General features: G+C 33.1%; 1 protein-coding gene across 1 annotated transcript in view; it reads left to right on the top strand.

The window, feature by feature from the left end:
- Window positions 1-24,579, top strand: part of SNX2 (sorting nexin 2) — a 52,462-nt gene that overhangs the window by 5,934 nt on the left and 21,949 nt on the right. Inside the window, exons 2-6 of the mRNA XM_054589902.1 lie at window positions 14,929-15,046; window positions 19,304-19,467; window positions 21,325-21,391; window positions 21,744-21,787; window positions 23,143-23,284. Coding sequence (XP_054445877.1) covers window positions 14,929-15,046; window positions 19,304-19,467; window positions 21,325-21,391; window positions 21,744-21,787; window positions 23,143-23,284 — 535 coding nt within the window. The remainder of the gene's footprint in view (window positions 1-14,928; window positions 15,047-19,303; window positions 19,468-21,324; window positions 21,392-21,743; window positions 21,788-23,142; window positions 23,285-24,579) is intronic.

Genomic DNA, 24,579 nt, shown 5'->3' with positions numbered 1-24,579 from the left:
TGAAGTTGAACTCTTGTGGGTTCTTTCCCCCTGTGATGATAGAGTTTAGTTGAGATGAAATTTACCTCAATTTAGTAAAGTCTACTACCACCTCAGTTAAGATACAGAACACTTCCATAATCCCCCTGCCCCCCAAAATTCTCTCATGTAGTTACCCCTTCCACTTCCAGCCTCTGGCAACCACTGATCTTTTTTCTGCCTGTAGTTAGGACTTTTCCAGAATGTCATATAAATTGAATAATCAAACAATATGAAACTTCTTGAGTCTAGCTTCTGTAACTTCTCATAAAGCACCTGAGATTTATTGTTGTTGTATATATCAATAGTTCATTTATTTTTATTACTGAATTTATATATATAGTTTGTTGTAGAAGGACATTTCTGTTTCCAGTTTTTGGCATTAATGAGTAAAGCCGATATAAACATTTGTGTACAGTTTTGTTTTTTTATGAACACGGTTTCCATTTCTTTTGTGTAAATACTTACGGTAGGATTGCTAGGTTGTATGGTTAATATATGTTTAATTTTGCAGGAAACTGCCAAACTTTCTCTCAAAAAGGTTCAGTGGAGATAAGGTACAGGGAGGTGGAGTCATTTGCTTTTAGTATTGAGAATTGATTATCTGTGGTTTCATGAGAAGAAATGCATGACACTTTGAGAAAAAAAGCATATTACTGTATTTCCTGATATCATAAAACTTTATTTTAAATTATATTGAATTTTATATTAAATTTTGTCCCTAATCAGAGAGTCGTGCTTTGTATATATTAGTGAGTCTTTGGCTCCTGAAAGCTAGTCCCATGGAACCTGGGATGAAGCTGGGTATGTCTGTTTTAGCCTCTGGTTAGGTTTACATTCATTTATCTCTGAAATCTTATAATTTTATAATTTTATTTATAAAAGATTCTAAGAGAGAGAGAGAAGCTGCCAAACTCTTCCAGAGCAGCTGTATCATTTTGCAGTCTTGTCAGCAGTGAATGAGAATTACAGTTGTTCCACATCATTGTCAGCACTTGCTAGTGTAACTTTTTATTTTAGACAGTGGTGAGCTTGAGGTTAGTTTATACTGGCTCAAAAGATGGTCGTTCAATTTTCAGGAATTTTGTAAGCTGGTTAGTAAATACAGCCATTGTTAAAAATTAAATTATATAACTTTATAATTGTATTAAAAGCAAAGGTAGTAAATATTTTAAACTTGTCACTGCCTAATTCCTTTACTACATTTTACCTTTTTCCTATGCTGTTGAAGTTATATGTATGTTGTATCTACCTGTATGGTAGAAAGTACATATTTTCCAAACTTTACAGGTGAGGGGTAATCAGCCACAGTAGACATTATTTACACTACAGAAATGAGAAAAAGCTAAAAATCAGAGTCCTCTCTCCCTAAGACCTGGTTGCTAAATATTTACCAGCACACCACATATTTTTTAGCCATTCTAATAGGTGTGTAGTGTTACCTCACTGGTTTTAAAATGTGTTCTCTGATAATTAATGATCCTGAGTATCTTATATATTCACCACCTGAAAAAGATCTTCTTTGGTGTAGTGTCTTTTCACATCTTTTGCACATTTTAAAAATTGGGTTTTCTTACTGAATTTTAAGAATTTTTTTATATATTCAAAATACAAGTCCTGTGACAGATATTTTTTCCCAAGCCCATGGCTTGTCTGTTCATGCTAGTAACAGTATCTTTCACAGAACAAAAGTTTGTTATTTTGGTGAGGTTCAAGTAATCCTTTCCTTTTTATTGATAGTACTTTATATGTCACATATGAAATCCTCTGCTAACATTAACCCAAAGTCACAAGGGCTTTGCTTATTTTTCTTCTAGAAGTTTTATAGTTTTAGCTTTTACATTTACGACTGGCATTCATTTTGAGTTAATTTTTATAGCAGTTGAGTTTCATTATTTTTGCATGTAGATATCCAGTTGTTCCACCACCATTTATTAAGAGGTAATCATATTGTTAGGGTTTATTTTATTACTCAGAATATGCTCTGTCATGGCAAATATTATATGTGCACTTGAAAAGTATAGTCTGATGTTGGGTGGAATGTTCTATAAATGTTAGATCAATTTGGTTGATAGTATTTTTTAATACACCCAACAACATTTTTGAATCTCAGATGCTTTATGCTAAGTTAAAGGAAGCTCTTAGACTCAGAAAGTTTCTCCATTGGGTTGTTTTTGTGTCTTTGTCAAAAATCAATTGAGCATGTATGAGTGGGTCTATTTTTGGACTCCATTCTGTGCATTGATCTGTTGACTACCCTTTTGCCAGTTTTATGCTGCCTTGATTACTGTTAACTGAGTCTTGAAATCAGGTAGTGTGAATCCACTGACTTTGTTCTTTTCAAAATTGTTTTGACTATTACAGTTTTTATTTTTGCTTTTCCATATAATTTTATAATCAATTTATTGATTTCTACCATAGATTAGTTTGGGGAGAATTAACAATATTGAGCCTTAAAGTCGTAAGAATACTATTTTTCTTCATTTATATCTTACTGATTTTTTCCTCAGTGTTTATAGTTTTCTGCATACAGATCTAGCACATATTTTGTTCGTTTATACCTAAGTATTTCATGAGTTTATGGTACTTTAATTTTTTTTTACATTTGATCATTGGTGGCATATTGACCCCATTTCCTGAAACTGTGCTAAACACTCATTAGTTCTAGTAGGTTTTTTATAGAGTCCTTGGGATTTTTCTAGGTAGATAATCATGTTGTCTGTGATATAGAGTTCCCTTCCTCCCTCCTTCCCTCCCTCCCTCCCTCCTTTCCTTCCTTCCTTCCTATCATTATACCTTTTTAAAAATCTTGCCTTAATACACTAGCTAGGACCACCAGTATTACACTGATTAGAAGCGGTGAGCCTGGATATCCTTTCCCCTTTTCTGGATGTAGGGGGAATATATTTCTTCCCTCTTGCTTAAATATAAGTTACCCATAAATTTTCTTTGTAAGTGTTAAGGGAGTTCCCTTCTATTCCTAGGTTTCTGAAATTTTGCATTCATGGATGCAAATGGATGTTGATTTTGGAAAATGCTTTTTCTGCATCTAAGAAGATGATCATACAGTTTTCTTTAGGTTTTATTTGTTTATTTTGTTTTTATCTTCACCCTAGGACATGCTTGCTTGCTTGCTTTATTTGTTTATGAGAGAAGGAAAGGGATGAAAAAAGAAAGGGAAAGAAACATCAATGTGAGAAACATCTATGGTTGCTTCCTACATGCACCCTAGCTGGGGACCTAACCTGCAACCTAGGCATGTGCCCTAACTGGGTATCGAACCCACGACCATTCAGTTTATGGGATGATGTCCAACCAACTGAGCCACACTGACCAGGACAAATTTTCTTTTTTAGTTTTTTGATAAAGTGGATTACATTGATTTTCAAATGTTGAATAAACCTGCATTCCTAAGATACACCTACAGTCAGAGAGAGAGAGGGAGAGAGTGTGTGTGTATGTGTGTGTGTGTGTGGATGCATTCAGTTTGCTATTTTTTTCATTTAGGCCCTGTGTCTATGGTCATGACAGATGTTTGTATGTTGTTTTCTTCTGCTTGTAATGTGTTTGCCTGATTTTCATATTGCTAGTGCTGGCCTCATTAAATGAATTGACGTTTATTTCTCTTCTATATTCTTGAAGGAGTTGTGTGAAGTTAGTTTTATGTCTTCTTTAAATGCTAGAACTCACTAGAGGAGTCACCTGAACATGTAGTTTTGTTTGTTGGAAGACTTTTGACTATGAATTCAGTATCTTTAATAGATACAGGACTTCTTGGTGAATTTGGTGTGGTATGTCTTTCTAGGAATTTGTCCATTAAAAATCAAGAAATTTGGGGGCATAGGTTTTTCATAATACTCCCTTACCATATCTTTGGGTGATGCCGTTCCTTGTCATTACTGGTATTGATCATTTATGTCTTTGCTTGCTTATTTATTTATTCATTTATTTTAATTTTGTTAAAGGTTTGTCATTTTCTTGGATCTTTTCAAAGAATTAGTTTTCGGATTTGAGACCATTTTTTTTTCACTACTTTAGTTGCATCTCACAAATTTTGATACTATATTTTTCTTTTCATTCAGTTTAAACTATTTTCTAGTTTCCCTTGTGACTTCCTGTTTGACCTATGGTTTAGTTAGAAGTGTATTGACTTACAAATTTGGAGGAGTTTCTAGATTGCTTTTTGTTATTAATTTTTACTTTAATTTAATTATGGTCATTGTTTTATGATTTCAGTTCATTTAAATTTGTTAAGATTTGTTTTGTGGCCCAGAATATGGTCTATTATGATGCATATTCTTTGTACACTTGAAAAGAATGTATATAGTCTTATGTTATTGTGGGAGTGTTCTGTAACTCTTAAGTCAAGTTGTCAATAGTATTTTCCAGGTCTTTTCTATCTTTTGTTTTCTGTTCTGTCATTTACTGAGAGAAAAGTGTTAAAGTCTTCAAGTAAAATTGTAGATTTTAGTTCAGTTTTTCCTTCATGTGTTTTGAAGGTCTGTTATTAGATAGACATTTAGCATTGTTACAGTTTTTTGGTAAATCTTTTATCATGTGATGTCCTTCATTATTGCTGATAATGCTTCTTATTCTGAAGTCTACTTTACCTGATTTTAATGTAGCACTCCTGCTCTTATCTGTGTCTGTAAAGTAGGTTATTCGTAGGCAGCTTATTGTTGTTTATTGTTATTTTTATATCCAGTCTGGTCACATCTGTCTCTGTCTTCTAATTGGAATGTTTAGACTATTTACATTTAATGTAATTATTGGTGTGGTTAGATTAGATCTGCCACTTTATACTTTTTTCTACACTTTTCCCCTTTTCCTCCCTTCTTTTGCATTTCTTTAGTGTTTGTTAGTATTCCATTTTAATTTATCTAATGGATATTTTACTTTTATCTCTCTTCTCTATAAATATATATGTATTTAAAGTTATTATTTTAGGCATTACAATGTATACCTAACCTCTTATAGTCCAATTAGAGTTAATATTGTATTTCTACAAATAAAGATACAGAGCCTTATAATGATATAGGTCCATTTATTTCCCTTTTTGTTATAGTTTGCAGCATTAGTAGTAATAGCCAAGGTGTGGAATCAACCTGTATGCCCATCAATAGATGAATGGATAAAGAAGATGTAATACACACAGACACACACACAGAGGAATATTATTCAGCAATAAAAAAAGAATGAAATCTTTTCATTTGTGACATCATGGATGGACCTAAAGGGTAATTATGCTAAGTGAAGTAAGTCAGACAAAGACAAATACTGTATCACCTCACTTATATGTGGAATCTAAAAACATAAATGAATGAATAACAGAACAAAACTAAACAAGCTGATGGTTGCCAAAGGGGAGGGAGTAGGGGTATGAGAATTGAAAAACAAACAAAAAAAATGCTTAGTTGAATTGTGATTATGGTAAATGTAAATGGCTCCAAACAGTCCCCAAATTGTACCTCCTGAAATGAAATTCTTTTAAACATCACAAGTACATCTCAAAGTTATATGCCTTCATTATATTGAAAATGACATCCGTTGGTGGGTAAAAATAAAACCCCAAGAGGACATCTATTCGGGCAGCAGAAACAGGAAAAGAAAACCCAATAGTCTAAAGAATAGGTAACAGAACTTACTGGTATTTTTCTCTGCCTTCTTTTACTGCTTTTCTGCAAGGGTGGCCCAGGCTGAGCAAAAGTGTGTGACAGTGCAGGCAGCTAAAAAACTCTGAAAGAAGCCTGTGTTTCTGGGAAACAGCCTTAGGAGAAAGAAGTGTCTCTTTCGCAAGCAAAGACCAGGTTTGTTTACTGTCTTGTATAATAAAGGTAATGTCTGCTCTGAAGCAAAGAATAGGCAGATTTATTGCCTATTATAAATGATTTGGGTTCTCTATACTTGGGTTCCTCAGTTATGACACAACCAAAGCAGTGCAATATCAACCTGGGCCCCTCCATCTCCCCACCCTGGCAAGTGAGGGGCAAGGAAAATTGTTACAGGACACTCATTCTGCTTGCTATGCTTTGAGTAATAAAGTCCTTCATCATGTCTTCTTCCAGCAATGATAAAACAAGATTTTTTATTAGATTACAAGAAGGGTGTAATTTTAGGCCCTTTGCAGTTCTTGAGATAAAAGTCAGTGAACTTGAAGATAAATCATTAGAAAATACTCATTTTGAATAACAGAGAGAGAAAAAATGAAGAAAAAGAAAAGAATTTAGAGACCTATGAGGCAATATAAAAAAATTTTAACATTCATGCCATTGGTGTCCTAGAAAGAGAGCAGTGCAGAAAAATACTTCAAGAAATGATGCTAAAAACTTCCCAAACTTAGTGAAAGACATAAATTTTGATTCAGGAACAAGCAAAATCTAAACAGGACAACTTAGGAGAGCACCAGTCCCAGCCACATCATAAAAAAAATTGAAAAGCAAAGATTAAAAATTAAGAAACTTGAAGCAGCTAAAGAAAAATAAATTATATTTAGGGAAACAGAAGGATTCTATATTTCTCACCAGAAACCAGAATTAGTGTTTTTGTGTTGTTTGGATGAATACCCAGAAGTGGAATTGCTGGGTCATGTGACAGACCTATGAGTACTTTTAATTTTTTGAGGACTCTTCATACTGTTGTCCACAATTGCTTTACAAATTTACAATTCCATTGACAATTCACGAGGGTTCTCCTTTCTCCACATCCTCGTTAGTGGTCAGTTTATTGATGATAGCCATTCTGACAGGTGTGAGGTGACATGGCATTGTGGTTTTAATTTGTGCTACCCTGATTAGTGATGTTGAATATCTTTTCATGTCTGTTGGTCATCTGTATGTCCTCCTACAGGAGAAATGTCTGTTTAGGTCACCTCTCTGCCCATTTTTTAATTGGATTTTTTTTTTGGTTTTGGTGTTTTTTTGTTGTTTTTTGGTTTTGGTGTTAAGCTGTGTGAGTTCCTTATATATTTTAGATATTAACTCTTTATTGGATGTATCATTTGTGAATGTTTTCTCCCATTCAGTAGGTTGTCTTTTCATTTGGTGATGATTTCTTTCACTGTGCAATATCTTTTTAGTTTGATGTCCCATTTGTTTTTTTCTTTTGATTCCTTTTCTTGAGGAGACATATCGAAAAAGATACTGCTCATAGCTGTGTCAGAGTTTACTGCCAATGTTTTCTCTTAGGAGTTTCATGGTCTCAAGTCTAATATTTAAATCTTTAATCCATTTTTAGTTATTCTTGTATATGGTGTCAGAAAGTGGTCTCATTTTGTTGTTTTTGTATCGGGTTGGCCAAAAAAATCCATTTTTTTCATTAAAATAAAAGGCACATTCTTCATTTTCACCAATAACTTTATTGATTTGGATATTTGAGTATGTCAACTACCTCCTGCGTAGTATAACATTGGTCATTCACAATTCATGTCTTGCGTTGATTGCTGTCACGTTCAGCTGGTGTACCTACCCAACCTTGGAGCATCGTGCAGCAAGAAATCTACAGCACAAAACTTCACAAAACACTTTTGATACATTCAGTCATTCACAGCACCTTCTCCATATACTGAACAAATTTTTTTTGCGTTTCAGTTGTGTTTTTTACCTTTCTCGAAATAATAAAGTGTAATATGCTGAAAATTGTTGCTTAATTCTTCTGTCTTCAATATTAAAATGGCTACACAAAAATTTACCAATTTTGGTAAGTTTTTAGGTGCACTCTGATATGACAGCTGTCACAATACAGTCTAACAAATTGTTTTGAATGAAGTTAAAGAAAACGAAGCACTACTAGAGCCATCTTAGGGGTAAAAAACAAATGAACTTTTTGGCCAACCCTGTGTGCGTGTGTGTATCCAGTTTTGTCAACACCACTTTCTAAAGAGACTCTCTACCCTGTATATGTCCTTGCCTCCTCTGTCACAGGTTAATTGACTATAGAAGTGAGGATTATTTCTGGGCTTTCTACTCTTTCATTAATCTGTGTGTATCAATCTGTTTATGCCTGTATCATACTGTACCTTTGTAGTATAGTTTGATGTCAAGGAGGAGGATACCTCCCACTTTGTTCTTTTTCGTGATTTCTTTTGTTATTCAGGTTCTTTTGTGGTTCCATATAAATTTTAGGATTAGTAGTTTTAATTCTGAGAAAAATGCCACTGGTATTTTAATAGAGATTTCATTGAATCTGTATATTGCTTTAGGTAGTATGGACATTTAAATAATATTAGTTCTTCCAATCCATGAGCAAGGGGTATCTCCCACTTATTTGTATCTTGTTCAATTTCTTTCTTCAGTGTATTACAATTTTCAGAGTACAGGTACTTCCCCTCTTTGGTTAAATTTATTCCAAGGTATTTCATACTCAGTGATGCAATTTTAAATTGAATTGTTTTCTTAATTTTTCCAATTGTTCATTATTAGTGTATATAAACACTACAGATTTTTGTGTATTTTGTGTCTGCAACTTTACTGATGTCATTTATTCTAGTAGGTTTTTTTAGACTCCAGGGTTTTCTATATATATAACATCTTGGCATCTGCAGATAATTAGAGTTTTACTTTTTTCTTTCCAATTTGAATGTCTTTTATTTCTTTGTCTTGTCTGAATGCTCTGGCTAGGAGTTCTGATACCATGTTGAATGGAAGTGGTATTAGTGGGCATCTTTGACTTGTTCCCCATGTTAGAGGAAGGCTTTCTGCATTTCACCATTATATTAGCTGTGGGTTTGTCATAAATGTACTTTATTATGTTTAGATATGTTCCTTCTAAGCCAATTTTGTTGAGAGTTTATATCATAAAAGGATGTTGAATTTTGTCATGCTTTTTCTGCATCAGTTGAGATACTCATATGGTTTTCATTCTTTATTTTGTTAATGTGATATAGTGCGTTAATTGATTTACAGATGTTGGACCTTCTTTGCCTCCCTGAGATGAATCCCACTTGGTTATATATATATATGTAATGTTATTGATCTTAGTTTGTCAGTATTTTGGTGAGAACTTTTGCATTTATATTCACCAAACATATTGGCCTGTAATTTTCTTTTTTTGTAAGGTCTTTATCTAGTTTAGGTGTCAGGGCGGAACTCGCTTTGTAGAATGAGTGTGGAAGCATTCCTTTACAAATTTTTTTTATCCTCACCTGAGAGCATTTTTTAATTATTGCTTTTAGAGAGAGAGGAAGAGAGGGAGAGAGAGAGAGAGAGAAACATCAGTGCAAGAAAGAAACGTCAATTGATTGCCTCCTATATGCACCCAGACAGGGAATTGTGTGCCTGGCCTGGGATCAAACCCACAACCTAGATATATACCCTGACTGGGAATTGAATCCACAAACCTTTCAGTTAGGAGACAATGCTGCAACTAACTGAGCCACACTGGCCAGGACTGCAAATTTTGGAAATAGTGTTAAGAAGGATAGGCATTAATTCTTCTTTAAATATTTGGTAGATTTCACCTGTAAAACCACGTGGTCCTGGACTTTTATTTGTTGTTCATTTTTTTTTTATTACTCCTTCAATTTCATTGCTAGTAATTGATCTGTTTAGGTTTAGTATTTCTTCCTGGTTCAGTCTTGGAAGGTTATATATTTTTAGAAATTTATCTAATTCTTTTAGACTTTTGAATTTGTTGTTCATAGTATTCTGTACTGATTTTTTGTATTTCTGTGGTATTGATTGTAAATTCTCTTCTTTATTTTAGAGTCTTATGTGTTTGGGCACTCTCTTTTTTCCTTGATGAGTTTGACTAAATGTTTATTTTATTTGTATTTTCCAAGAACTAGGTCTTAGTTTTATTGATCTTTTCTATTGCTTTTTAAATTTGTTTTGTTTGTTTCTGCTCTGATCTTCACTATTTCCTTCTGTTACTTTGGGTTTTGTTTGTTCTTTTTCTAGTTTATTTAGGTGTAGAGTTAGATTGTTTATTTGGGATATTTCTTGTTTCTTGAGGTAGGCCTGTATAGCTATAAACTTACTTAGAACTAACTGCTTTTGCTGCATCCCATAACTTTTGAAACGTTGTGTTTTCATTTTTGTTTTTTTCAAGATAGTTTTAAGAAAATGTGTTGTTTCATTTTCTCTTTGATCCATTGGTTGTTTAGTAGCATGCTGTTTAGTCTCCACTTACAGAGTTGGACAAAAGTAGGTTTTTGCCATCAAAATGTAGGTTCATGTCATTGTGTTTGAAAATGTTGCTTGATATGATTAGTCTTCCTTAATTTATTAAAGCTTGTTTTGTTCTATGTATACTTGAAAAAAATGTTCTATAAACGTCTATTAAGTCGATTTTGTCTAATGTGATATTTAAGGCCGTTATTTCCTTATTAATTTTCTGTCTGGATGATCTATTCATTGATGTGTGGTATTAAAGTCCCCTACTATTACTGTATTACTGTGGATTTTCCCTTTTTATGAATTAATAATTGCTTTATATATTTTCTCCGCGTTTTATTAGATGCTAGTGGTCTCATCACTGATGTGGTCATGTAGTTAGCAACTACTTCTGGCCTTGGGGCAGGGCTAGAAGAGACAATGTGGAGGAAGGGGAGAATTTTCCATCTACGTTCTGGAGGTTGCAGGGGCCTTGATGTTATAGCCAGAGACAGTTTTTCTTGCAGTCATTGCTGCACACACACCTAGTGTCATTCTCAGTTGGCACCATCTTCAGGAAAAGCTGGGAGAGAAAAGAAGAAAAAAATTGTAAAATTCACTCATAAAGATAATTTTTCACATTTCGGAGTCTGTCCCTAATCTCCCTGCTTTTATTTACTTTCAGATCTTTTTCTTTGGTGTTGGGTTTATTTTTGTTTGGGGGGCATTTTTTTGTATTTCATCTGGAGTTTTTAGTGTTAATCTGTGGGAGAAAGAACCTTTAGTGGGCTTCTTTAATCTTGGTTGGAATCTTAAACACTACAATTTTTTTCTAATATTTTTAAAATTTTATTGACTTTATTGGGATGACATTGGTTAATAAAATTATATAGGTTTCAAGTATACAATTCTATAATACATCATCTGTATATTGTATTGTGTGTTCACCCAAAGTCAGGTCTCCTTCATCACCATCCCCTTTACCCTCTTCTACCTCCCCCCATCCCCCTTCCCCTCTGGTAATCACCATACTGCTGTAAAGCACTAATACTTAATTGAAGAGATATTAGCAACAACTTTGGAACTTTTTATAAAAATAATCTTCAGCATACTACTACTAGGTGATGATGGAGGGGAAGAAAAGAGCATACATTTATTAAAAAATACTAACATCTCCTCAATTGCATTTTACCTTGCACTGCTACATAGTTCTGATCATCCAGAGCCTGTGCTGGATCCAGGCAAAGAGGCCAGCAGCGTTTCCTTCTACCATCACATCTTCATTCAGTGGTCACTGCCTCCATACCTACTGCTTGCTACCCAGTGGAGAACAGCTCTCATAGTCAATAGTAAATTCAAAGGGGCACAGAGATTCAGGGGCAGAGTCCAGGCAGCCTTTAGTGAGTGGCTGCTTTTTGGTCAGTCTGAGCAGTGAGGCAGGGTACTCCAAGCTGCTGGTGGATGGGCACCCAAAGGAAGTGCACGCTTCATAGTCTCCCCATTGCTAGGTGACTGTGTTCCCATGGTCGCCAACCTGTCTTCCACTCCTGGGCTTTGACCTGTGAGACAGGAGGTTCTTTTTCTTACATAAATATATGCTAGTTTTTCTTTTTCTGATTCTGGTGTCAGAGAACTAACTGTGAATACCTAAGATATTAGCTAATATGAACATTCAATTATGATAAGAATACATTATAGATTGTAGTTAGTCTATATGTATTTTAGCTATACATTGTTACAGTTTTTACTTTGAACAGTCAAAATCTATTTCAGAGGATTTAAGGGGGAAAGTACAGCAGGTCTTCAGATAACATCATTTCATTCAACATCATTTGATTATGATATTAGTGAGGGAAAATAATCATTTCCCTGCTAGGGCCACTGTCTGTGTGGGATTTTTTTCCCCATCCAAAGATGTGCATGTTAAGTTAATTGGCACGTCTGAGTTGTCCGAGTCTGAATGAGTGGGGGTCGGGGGGGTAGTGTGAGTTCACCTTGTAATAGAAGGGCTTGCGATTAGAACCCTTGAGGAAGGATTGATTGGTTTCAGTAGTTTCCACCTTGAGCCTTGTGCTGCTCAGGCTGGCTCAAGCCACCCGCAGTCATTTTCTGGAATTGGGTTGGAAAATCATTATCCTATTTTTAAAACTATTTTTTCTTAAATATATAGTTTACATTTATTTCAGTATTTAATATTAGAAGTATTTTGAGTATTTAGAAGTTTGGTGATGTTTCTGTGGCCAGAAATTTGCTGTAGGAAATTAACTCATTTCATCAATTAGCTTTTGGTAAAATTGGTTTCATTATATGTTGCTTCTCTTAAAGTTGCAGTTTCCAAGAACTTACTAATTACATTAAGCGAAGACTTAATATAGTCTCTTAATTATTCAGATATTTATCATTTCTGTTGCTTTTCTTTCATCCAACGTTCCTTCTTATATCATTTTTCTTTAGCATGAAGAACTTTCTTTAGCATATTTAAAGAGGTCTGTTGATGATGAATTTTCTTATTTGTACAATATTTCATCTGAAAGTCTTTATTTCACCTTTATTCTTGAATGATATTTTTGCTGTTTATAGATTTCTGTGTTGACAGTTTTTTCCTTTAGAACTTGTAAAGTTGTCCTGCTGTTTTCTAGCCTTCGTGATTTCTGATGAGAAGTTGCCAGTCATTTGCATTGGTGTCCTCCCTGTAAGAAATATGTTGGGTACTTTTTTTCCTGTAGATACTTTTATTTTTTGCTTCATGTTGTATTTTTAGCAGTTTGATAATGATGTATATAGGCATATTTTTCTTTGGTTTTATCCTCTTTGGAGTTTGTTGAACTTCTTGAATCTATAAATTCCTTCACCAAATTCAGGGCTTTTTAGCCATTATTTCTATACATATTTCTGTAACAATTTTTCATCTCTCCTTCTTGGACTCCAATGACATAAATATTAGACTTTTTATATTATCCTACAGGTCCCTGAGACTTAGTTCATTTTTTTTAAACCTTTTTTTCATTGTTACTCAGTTTTTTCCTATCTTCATTTTGTTATTGAATCCTTGCTGCAAATTTTTTATTTCAGATCATTTCGTTTTTGGTTCTGAAAATTTTATTTGGTATTATTTTGTAGCTCCTATTTCTTTACTGAGAAACTTTGTCTTTTCATTTCAAATATTTTTACCTTTGCCTCATGGAGCACAGTTAGAAAAGCTTTTAAAAGTTATTTTGACTAATACTTCCAACATCTGGAGTATCTTGAGGTTGGTATTTATTTATTGCCTTTTCTCTTGAGATTTGGTTACAAATTCATTTCTGTAAGCATGCTGTTATAGCAAGGAATTGAGATTTACTGTTTTTAATATTGCATGTAATTTTTAAAAATTGTGCTGTTTTCTCTTAAAATTCACTTATTTTTCTCTCAAAGTTAATATCAAGTAATGTTGAGATACAAAAGGAAATAAAGTTTGTTGACTTTGGATTTGGAAATTATAAAATAATGAAATGAATAGGTTAAAAAAATGTTAGCATTTATCTGATGCACTTATGTGGGCAAAAAAAATCATACAAGGAAATTTATTATATACCTGCCATAATAACAAAAATGAAAAAGATGGACTATACTGTGTCAAAGGGTTGACAAGGAGCAACTGAAATTTTCATATATTGTTCATGGGAATATAATTTACATACCCGTGTTAGAAGATTGTTTAGTGATCCATCTATTCCACTCATAGGCACATACCAAACAAATTTGTTCACTTGCTTGCTAAAATCTATATACTAGAAAACTCATGCTCCATTGGTAGTGGTAAAAACTGATAACCACCCAAAGACCCCTTAACAGTAGGACGGATTAATTGTGTATTCACACAACAGATTATTTTACAAGAACAAGAATGAGTAATCTATTACTTCATCCAAGAGTATAGAAGAATATACAGAACATTAAGAACTAAACCGAAATATAAAAGAATATATTCTGTGTAATTCCCATTTTATAAAGAGAAAAAACAGGAAAAACCAATCCATGCTGGCATAAGCCCATGTGGGGACAAGGTAAATATAGGAAGGGAGCATGAGCAGAGCTTCTGGGTGTGATGATAATGTTCTCTTTCCTGATCTAGGTGTTGGTCACACAGGGATATTGGGTTTGTGAAAATATCTAGCTGTGCACTTTTGACATGTTCAATTTCCTTTTTATGGTATGTTTTAAAAAAGTATTGGCTGTAAATATTATAGGGAAACCATAATAAAGCTAAAAGCTTTAAAATCTAGATTCCATTATGTTGGTCATTATACTTTAAAGTTAACTATAAAAATAGTCCTTTATCTAAGTTAAAATGTAAATGGCAAGATGACATATTTTTAGTTTGAAACTATAACCCATTTTAGAATAGTAGTATTCTTAAGTCAAGTAGTAGTAAACTTTCCTCTTACAATAAAGCAGTACATAGAACTTCTTACAAATCTAACATGTTTTCAAGATTTGGTTTTGTCTCTTATATAAAAGTCAATCTTACTATATATGCACAAAGCAATAAATTTTGTTTTTTTAGTTATAACACGACATGACAAATTAACTCAGAAAGGGTGACTAGAAATATTTCCTTTTTTTTTTCATCTTGACTGACTTTCTGTTAAAGAGGGAAAGATAAGTAAAAATGTGTTTTTGGTTCATTCTTACCCTCAGAGGAGGAACTATAAATAACTGTTCTTGTTCTTTTCTTCCCTTCGTATCAAGGGAATGTTCTATTCCTATAATGTATAGAGACATAATTATAACAGATAAAACATGCCAGTCCATTATCTATTACTGTTTTTTTTTCCCACAGTCAATTCCATCATCTCCAGAACCAATTAGTCTTCTTGCAGAAGATGTTAGTACAGACTCCAGTGGTCCAAAACCTGCCGAAGTTGTGTTAGATGATGACAGAGAAGATCTTTTTGCAGGTAATTGTAACTATACTTTTTTAATACTGGCAAATTGTAGTATGTATCCTGTTAGGAAGTATTCTATAAAGTAAAACTGAAATTTTGTGTATGTTAGTGGCGGCTCTTCTTGTTAACACTTAAAAGGGTAAGAAATTTCCAGTTAAATAACTTTGTGAAAAATACAAATTGTTCAGAGAAGCAAAATGTGATCCTTTCTGGTTTTAAGCATGTGAAAATAAATCATATATTATAATTCATTTGTTTTGATTTATACTTAGAGTCCAAACACTGATGGTTGTGACAGTCATACTTTGAGATATAGCAGGGATTATACTCTTTATTAATTACATGTTTTCACAAAGCAAAATTAAATTCTGGATTTAAAAATCACTTAATATATAGTCTATATATATAGTCTAATATAGTCTAGTATATTTGAAATCTGTTTTAATTCTTCGATATTTACTACCTGATACATTTTGATTCACCTCTAGTAGTGTAAATTGATGCTTATGGGATTTAATTTTGATAGTGGGTCAGGGTTTGGTGTAGTCCATACTACCTTTTTAAAAAAATTGGACTCTTCAAAACAGTGTTATGCTTAAAAATTAAAATTGAGGTACCATTTAATATTTGAATATTACAAAACCAAATATTTCTTAGAATTAATGACACAGAAATTTTAAATAGTGACTCTGTGCGTATTAACAGTTTAATTTACCTGAACTGGCTTTCGTTGAGTTAGAATTTAATATTATGTTCTCAGCTTTTATAGTATTTAAATATTCAAACCATTCTGAGTTTTTTGTATAATTATGTTTGAAGATACAATCCATCACAAAGGTCCATATAATTTCTTGCTTGATTTGTACCATGAAGAGTTTTCACTATAAATGAGTTCATGTATTTTACATCATGTCAGAAAATTTAAAATTTGATACCAAATACCATCCATACCTCCCCCCTTTATAGCTATCTTTCAACTTAGAATAAAATCATAGTTAACCAAAGCCATAATATTTTTCTGTGTTTGTTTCCTTTCATGGACTTTTTCCATGTAGTCTTTCAAAGTTTTTTTATAGCATTTATGTTTTGTTCTAAAAGTTCACTCATTTCTCTGCTAAGTAGATTTTTTTGATCTGAAATTATGTGTATTTCTCTTACACTATAAGGTCATACATAGGAGTTTTACACTATCTATTTTATTGAATACTTTTTCACCTTAGTCACATAAATAAAGTGTGCTAAAACTCTTAGCAACAGAATTGGTGTGGGTGTGGCCGTGCGTGCAAAATAAAATGATATTAGTTTGCCTATTTAGCTTGTTATGAAGAATCTTCTCATGTTTTAGGCTGCCTACCAGTCTATACTAAAATTATGATTCAAATATGGTCAATATCCATGTTTGTTTTAAAAGAGAGAAACAGGAACTAAACATTAAACATAGTCATGTCTCCTTAGTTGTTTAAAAACAGTTTTTATGCTCTTTTTTTTCTTAAACTTTGCTGCATTTCATAGTTTCATGAGTTGTCTCTAAGACCTAGTCTGATCGTTTTTATATCAATGAGCTAATACTACACCTGCATCTTACTTATAAAGCCTTTTAAGTAGGTGTATCGTTCCTCCTCCTATGGAGGAGTATGGTTCTAGGAAAGCATAATAGAGAGCAGTAGTGTTACCAGGATGATGAAAATTAGTCCAGTAATAACATTTACTTAATTTATTTCTCCTGTATCACAGGAGAGACTATAGATATTGCTCTAGTGATTTATGATCTTAATTTTAAAACCATAAAGGGATTTTATTGTATCGGCATGTATGCTAATATGTTTTGTGTAGCATTACAGGTACTAGTATGTCAGAAGTGGTACCAGAAGAAGTTCAAGTGTGACATGTTACCATAATTAGCTAAAAGAGTGTTCACCAAATCTGGTCGCTACAGAGCCCCTCTTCACTATTTGTTACATCCTGCACTTAAGTTTCACTGAATATACTTTAGGAAGCTATCCTAGGGTAAGAGTTAAGGGTGAGCTAATTGCTAATGTTGAAATTTTCTGACTTTTACATCTTGTTTCTACCAGAATACTTAGCTTATTTCACTTTTATTTTTCCTCAAATAATACCAATTTTGAGTTTAATGAGTATTTCTTTATTTAAAAATTCTCTTGTGTCTATCATATGAGTGAAATGTTACTTAGCTAACATTTGTACTTGTCCTCAAAGTATCTCTTCCAAGGAAGAGTTAGTCTTTATACTTAGTACCTATGGGGTATCTTCTTGAACCTTCAGGTTCAGTTTAAAAGTAAATTATACTTCATTAACTTGTGTTTTGTTACTTTACTTTTAATAAATAATTTAAAAAATTTAAGGCAGACTGTGTATTAGCATACTAAACCTAAGTTTGTATCCGTTTATACCCATATACCCTCTATATTTTTACTTGTTTAGCTTTTCTTATTTTGAGGCCTACTACTATTTATGAAATAGCCTGTCACAGCCTATACAAAGAATACAAAACCTGGTTTATCAGTGAAGTAAACTGAATGAAAAATTAAAATGACTCTGAGTAACTGTACTGATAGCTCAATAAAGTTACAATGTCTTTTATAATTTCCTGTTTATAGGTCTGTTGCCAGTAACAGTACCTCTTTCAGAGGATTTTGGGTTTCTTTTTGTTTTGTTTACTGATCGTTGTTTACTTGTTTGTAGATTAAGGGTCTCACACCTCCTAGCTTTGATGCTGTTTTCTTCATTTACTGCTTACTGGTTTCATTTCTTAAAAAAAAAAAAAAAGAAAAATAATAAATACTAGCATTCTCAATAGCCTGATTGCATGTAAGATTTTAAGTTTGTTATATTAAGGTCAACTATAGTCTGTTCAACATCTGTAGTTTCTTGGGGTTCTTTTTCATTCCTCTGGTTACCATGGTTTGAAAGATTTTGATTATTATTTTTATTTTTAATGTAAAAAAATGAGAGCAACACCAAATAAAGATCTCATCGACATGAGATAACTAGTAAGATTAGATTGATAAAATGTTAAGTTGTTTACATTTATATGTTAACATATTTATCTTATTTCAGGTAAATATGTTATTACTGCTGTGCTTTTTGAGATGCTCAAATTAAAGTGTCTCACTGACTGCCATTTTACCTCCTCAAACCTCTAGGAATCTAAGAACCTAGGCTAGAAACCAGTGGTCTGATCTTGTTTCCCTTACAATCCTGCCTTCCTTCTCCTGGTGTCAGTTCTATAAACCAAAAGCTGTGGGTTGCATTATGGCCACTGAGTGTAATTTTCATTTTTTATGGCTTTGCTTTTTGCTTATGTTGTTCATTTTCATGGAAGTCTACCCATCTAAATCGTCTCTGATAAGTTTTGAAAGCTGTTCCAGATTTTCCGCATCCTACAGTATTGTCTTCCATCATAGCTCAAATCGTAGTGTGTGTTCAGTAGTTCATAGGCAATTAAATGTCTTTTAACATTCTTTTTATTGTACACTTGGCTATTACTTGTTTATTATTTAACATTCCATATGCTTATATCTTACTTTCCCAACAAGATTATAAACTCCATGAGGGCAGGTACGGTATTTTGCATTTCTTTGCGTTCATACATTGCATTTAGCAAAATGTTACAGAGCTTGTAGATAATTTATTGATTTGGTTTTAAATATATTTAATTTTTGATTTTTCAAGTGAATGAGCATTTTGAGTTAAAACCTCAACACCCATTTGTTTTGTGTCATATTTGTGTATTCAAATTAATATCCAGTAATCTTCAGCAGAGAATTACTTTAGATCACTGATTTTGTCAATTCTCTCTAACAAATTTTTAATCCCAATCGGGATATTTCCGGGCAGCCTTCTACCAAAAATTTGTGTTTATATGTATAAAATAATAAATGTTATTCTGAATAAAGATTTCGGAAGGTAAGTTACCACAAATATAAGCTATATTACAAATCAAAACACAAATGAATGTGGAATTATCCACATCACTGCTTTTCTATTAACGTTATCCCTACCTCTAGATTATTATGCTGACTTACTGTTATTCTTCCTAAAATCAACACAGTCGTTGTTGATTTTAAAGTTTTTATGAATTAACTGAGAAAGGATTTGTAAAATTATCACAATTATTTTTAAATAATATTTTGGTACTTATTTGTGGGTATTATAGAAAGTATTTTTTATAATCCATTAACTGCTCTATATATACTATTGGGAGTTTGTTACCAGTGTCCTTAACTAACGTGTTTGATGCATTTCTAGAAGCCACAGAAGAAGTTTCTCTGGACAGTCCAGAAAGGGAACCTATCCTCTCAGCTGAACCTTCTCCTGCAGTCACACCTGTGACCCCTACTACACTCATTGCTCCCAGAATCGAGTCAAAGAGTATGTCTGCTCCTGTGATCTTTGATAGATCTAGGGAGGAGGTATGGAAAAATGTTTGCGTTCTAAATTAATATGTAAATACTAAGCTTTTTGTTTCCCACCCAACATCACTCTCCTGTTAGACTTTTCTAATCAAAGACTTTTAGACATTTTGGGAAAAGAACATTGAATTAAAGAAAAGAAATCCAGTGATGTGGCTGCAGATTTTATCGCCGCCCCTTTTTAACTCAGTAACTCGGGAAAATCACTTTCCTCCTTAAGTCAAGGAGTTTGTCATTTGTGATCTTACGATGATGTGCACCTCTTAGGGGTTCTATGTTGGTCAAATAAGATAATGTGTGAAAGTGCTTTGAAAACTTAATACAATAAAGTGATATTTTGAGTAATTTTATTTTATAATAGCATGCAATTAATGTTAGTGTTTATGTTGTTGGGTGGAGGATGGGTGCTGACTGAAGACAAAGCGTTAAGAGGGCCTTCTGGGGTATAATGGTATGTTTGTTTCTTGATGTAGGTTCTGTTTGCAAAAATAGCTTTCGCAAACTTAGGATTTATATACTTATGTATGCTACATTGCAAATATGGCTTACTTCGTAAAAAATTTTAGGCAACATTGAAATAAAAAGATTATAGTTTTAAAAAACTAGCTTTTCTTTTAAATAGTCTTAGACTGTCAATATTGCTTTAAAAATTAGCAATATTTAACAATTTCTATGTTTCTTGGGAATAGCAAAACTTTCCTGCAGAGTTGCTATTAGAATTGCTTATTTAAAATGCCACTAAAAAGTGCTTCTTGTAATCTCATAGGTTATCACTTTTCCTACTTACTGCTTTTTCCAGTGAGCTTTATAGTGCTTTCATTGGCTTTAAGAAGAACATGTGTTTCCTAAGGGGCAATTAAAGAAATCAGGTGCTAAAGTTGCTTATTAGTATAATTTCTGCAAGTATGTAGTAATCTACTGGCAAAAGTAATGGTTACCTCCTGGTTATTAAAGAACAGAGATATAGCCCTGACCAGTGTGGTTCAGTTGGTTGGGCATTGTCTGGCAAAGCAAAATGTTGCCAGTTTGATTCCCTGTCAGGGCACATGCCTGGGTTTTGGTTTCCATGCCTGGGTGGGGTGTGTATGAGAGGCAGCTGATCGATGTTTCTTGCATCGATGTTTCTCTTCCTCTTTCCCTCTTTTCCCCCCTCTCTCTAAAAATAAAATAAAATCTTTAAAAAGATTTTTAAAATCAATAAAATCTTGAAATATAGTCTTTCTTAAAAAAAGAATAAAGATACAACTTTGAAAAATGCTACTTTTAAAAATAATTAAGGAGTCCTAGCTGGTGTGGCTCAGTGGATTGAGCGCCGGTCTGCGAACCAAAGGGCTGCTGGTTCGATTCCCAGTTAGGGCACATGCCTGGGTTGCAGACCAGGTCCCCAGCAGGGGGCGCACGAGATGCAACCACACATTGATGTTTCTCTCTCTTTCTCCCTCCTTTCCCCTCTCTCAAAGTAAATAAATCTTTAAAAAAATAAAATTAAAAAAATAATTAAGGAGTTAATAATTATTTTAATAATCTGAGTCTGAAGATTTGATATATGGAACAAAAATATTTACAGTATTTCTATAGAAGACTAAAATGCTTTTTGTACTTCTGAGGAGTTCTAAGAGCACAACATTTTCTGTTACTTTTCCCAATGACCCTTTTCCTATAGTCTTTGTATGGGTATGTGTTTTTATATAGTCAGGAAATATGATAGCTTTTATTTTTAGAAATAGAATACTGAATGGCTTTTTAAATTGATTGATATGACAATGACCCTAGTAAAAGGTAATAAAAGTTATAGTGATCAGTGTTATGACAGTAATATAAATTAGATTCTTTAACACCAAAAAAAATCTTTTCTAGATTGAAGAAGAAACAAATGGAGATGTTTTTGATATAGAAATTGGTGTTTCAGACCCAGAGAAAGTTGGTGAGTCAATATTTATTATATTTTGTACTTGCTTCTTTTTGATAGTTAGCTTGGTTGTTAATGTGCTGTTTTTCTTTACTAAATATATTGTTACAGTATTGAAATGGAACCTTTACTTTTAAGCTCGTGGTGGATTTTAGTTTCTTATTTTGTTTTTTTCTAGCTTTATTGAGATAAAATTGACAAATAAAAATTGTATATATTTAGGATGTACAGTGTAATTATTTAATGTATATACACATTACAAAATTACCACAATTTAGTTTACTGGCACATTACCTCACATAGTTACCTTTTTATGTGTGTAGTTAAGCTTATGTTTTTTAATAGTATTGTTTGATTTTTCTTACAGGTGAAGGCATGAACGCCTACATGGCATATAGAGTAACAACAAAGGTGAGCCTTCTGCTCCTTTAAGAAATACTGAGCCCTCACTATATATAGCACAAGGATGAAGAAGTTGTAAGTGACCCCTGTCTTTAGCAAGATGACCATCCAGAAAGACGGCAAATAAGTTGTTACAATGAATTGTGAGGGGTTTGATAGGTAGAATATTCTTTGAGAGTATGCAGGAAGGGACCTAATATAGACAAAGGTAGGAGGAGTGAGGACAAAGGTTGGGGTAGTTAGTGAGGGGAGATAGGTGAATTCATGTTCTAGGCAAAGGAATTTGCTTTGTGTAAAAGCCAGCAGTCATAAAGCATTTTGCCATCTAGGATCTGCAAGAAGTGGTACCTGCTTGAATTGTTTGGCAGTAAGCCTCCTATATTGTGAAAATCAACCTTAAGGAATTTGAACTTCATCCTGAGGATAAGAGAGAGCCATTGAGGAGGTTCAGACAAGAGTGTGAGAGAACTAGATTTTTGTTTTAGAAAGCTCTCTCTGACTCAGTATGAATTGGGAGTATCAAAGTAGTGGTCAGGATTTCTAGTTAAGAGGCCATTGCAGTTCTTAAAAGATTGTAAACCGTCAAGTGTTAAAAGAGAGAGAAGGTCTGTAGCAATTTTAGCTGTGAGAACTAATACTTTACATTAAGGAATCGGTTCTGGGGGTGACCAAAATAAATGGCGTCTTGAGTTGTGGAGGAGGTAGATTCAATAAGGCTTGGATGTAAGGAATGAGAAAGGAGAGATTGCCTAAGTTACAGGCTAGAGGAACTTTGTGGAGCTTGGGGTGATTCTGTGGAAAAGGCAACACAAGTGGAGAAACACAGTATGGACAGGGATGAGATTTGTTAATTCATTGAGCAGATATTTATTAAACACTAACCGTGGGGTCAGGCTCTTTTCCATATGCTAGGGTAGAATAGTAATCAAGATAGCCAAATGACCTTCCCTTACGGAGCTGTGTTCCAGCAGGGGAAAATCAGGTGAATTTGACATGGCAGTGAGGGTTAAGCGGAGGTATCCCTTGAGCATTTTGATATGTTGGACTGAAGCGCTGAGGAGATCTGGATCAGAGATAAAGATTTAAGAGTCATTTACCATAAATATCAGTAGGAGAATGAGATGAGTCAAGGATGGGATAAAGTAAGTATTTTCTGTCCTCATAAGTTTCCATAAAAAAATCTGTGATTTAGTTTTTTTCATTTGTTAGCAATTTGTATGCCACATTAGTTAGGTACTCTGAATTTTTTTGGTAAAGTAGATCAATGTGTGTATATACATGTATGTTCACAATTATGTATGACATTAATTTTGGAATAATTGCTTAGTATTCAGAATTTGAAATACCTTTTTTTTCACTTGTAGACATCTCTTTCCATGTTTAGTAAGAGTGAATTTTCGGTTAAAAGAAGATTTAGTGACTTTCTTGGTTTGCATAGCAAGTTAGCAAGCAAGTATTTACATGTTGGTTATATTGTGCCACCGGCTCCAGAAAAGAGTATAGTAGGTAAGTATAAATTAAAAAAACAAAAAACAAAAAAAAACTTTCATTTGTTACTGTATAGCTTTGTAGATTCCGTGATCATTATAATATCTCATAATGTTTAGAGATGCTGAATTTAAATATTCCATTTATGAGTTATTTATCAACCAAGGACTCTATAACCTATTTTATTTTCTAACACCTGAGGATTTTGATTTATGTAATACAATGATGTTAAATATTGGGTCAGAATTTGCCAAGTTGAAAGCAATTGAAAACCCTAACCTTTTAGGGTCTAGAGTGCCATATTACTGAGTAACATAACACTCAGAGGATATTTAATATTATTGGAATAATAATAATAATGTTTTCTAAGGGGTGGAGGGGTTTGGCTCTCAGCTATGTATCATCCAAAAAGAAGATATAATCTAGTCTCACTCAGATAGGAGCTATATAAACTCAAGTTTATTTTGTACCTCAATTTAATGTTTAAAAACGTTGCTACTTACACAAGTAATAAAGGCTTAGTTAAGATAATGCAGGAACTTACAAAAGAGGAGAACCTCCACTCTCTCACCATTAAGACATCTGTCATTTATTAACATTTTGTAGAATATTTTTTCCTATCTTTTCAGTCATAGGTTTTTATTCACCTCACTTTGTATTTCTCTATACATAAGATTATTATTCTGAAAAATATTCTAAAGGGAATTTTTTACCTTTAAATTATTTTACTATTTCTAACATTTTGTTTGAAGAGCAATTTTATCATACCTTTCATGATTTTGAAACCTGATATATTTTGATGGATTTGTTACTTTTTTTTTTAATTCAAAAATGTAGTTGTCAATTTTTTAGCTTCTTGGTCTCAAGACTTATATTCTTCAAATGTTGAGAACTCGAAGGAGTTTTTGCTTTGGTGGACTATATCAATATTTATTATATGAGAATGTTTTAAAATTGTATTTATTAACTCATTTAGAAATAACAAACTCACTACCTTTGGACAAATAAAATTTTGTGAAAAAATAAAAACTAATGAGAATAATTTGCTTTTTTGTTTTTGTTTTACACTTTGCAAATTTATTTCTGGCTTAATAGAAGATAGCTATATTCTCTTCTGCGCTCAATTTGTTGTGACATAACACATCATATAATCTTTGTAAAACTTTACTGAGCTTTTATGAAAGAATGAGAGTGAAAAGGACAAGTAGTAGTTTAATATTATTATAAAAATAAAACTTGTGCACTACCCTCCTTCCCTCCAAAAAGAGTCTCTGAAACCACTTGGCATTCTGACCATACTTTGAGAACTGCTG

This window comes from Pteronotus mesoamericanus, unplaced genomic scaffold (assembly GCF_021234165.1).
Source record: "Pteronotus mesoamericanus isolate MK-2021 breed Mesoamerican mustached bat unplaced genomic scaffold, CSHL_Meso_final scaffold_167, whole genome shotgun sequence".
In the NCBI taxonomy this organism is placed as follows: domain Eukaryota; kingdom Metazoa; phylum Chordata; class Mammalia; order Chiroptera; family Mormoopidae; genus Pteronotus; species Pteronotus mesoamericanus.
This window is presented reverse-complemented; position numbering and strand designations above follow the sequence as displayed.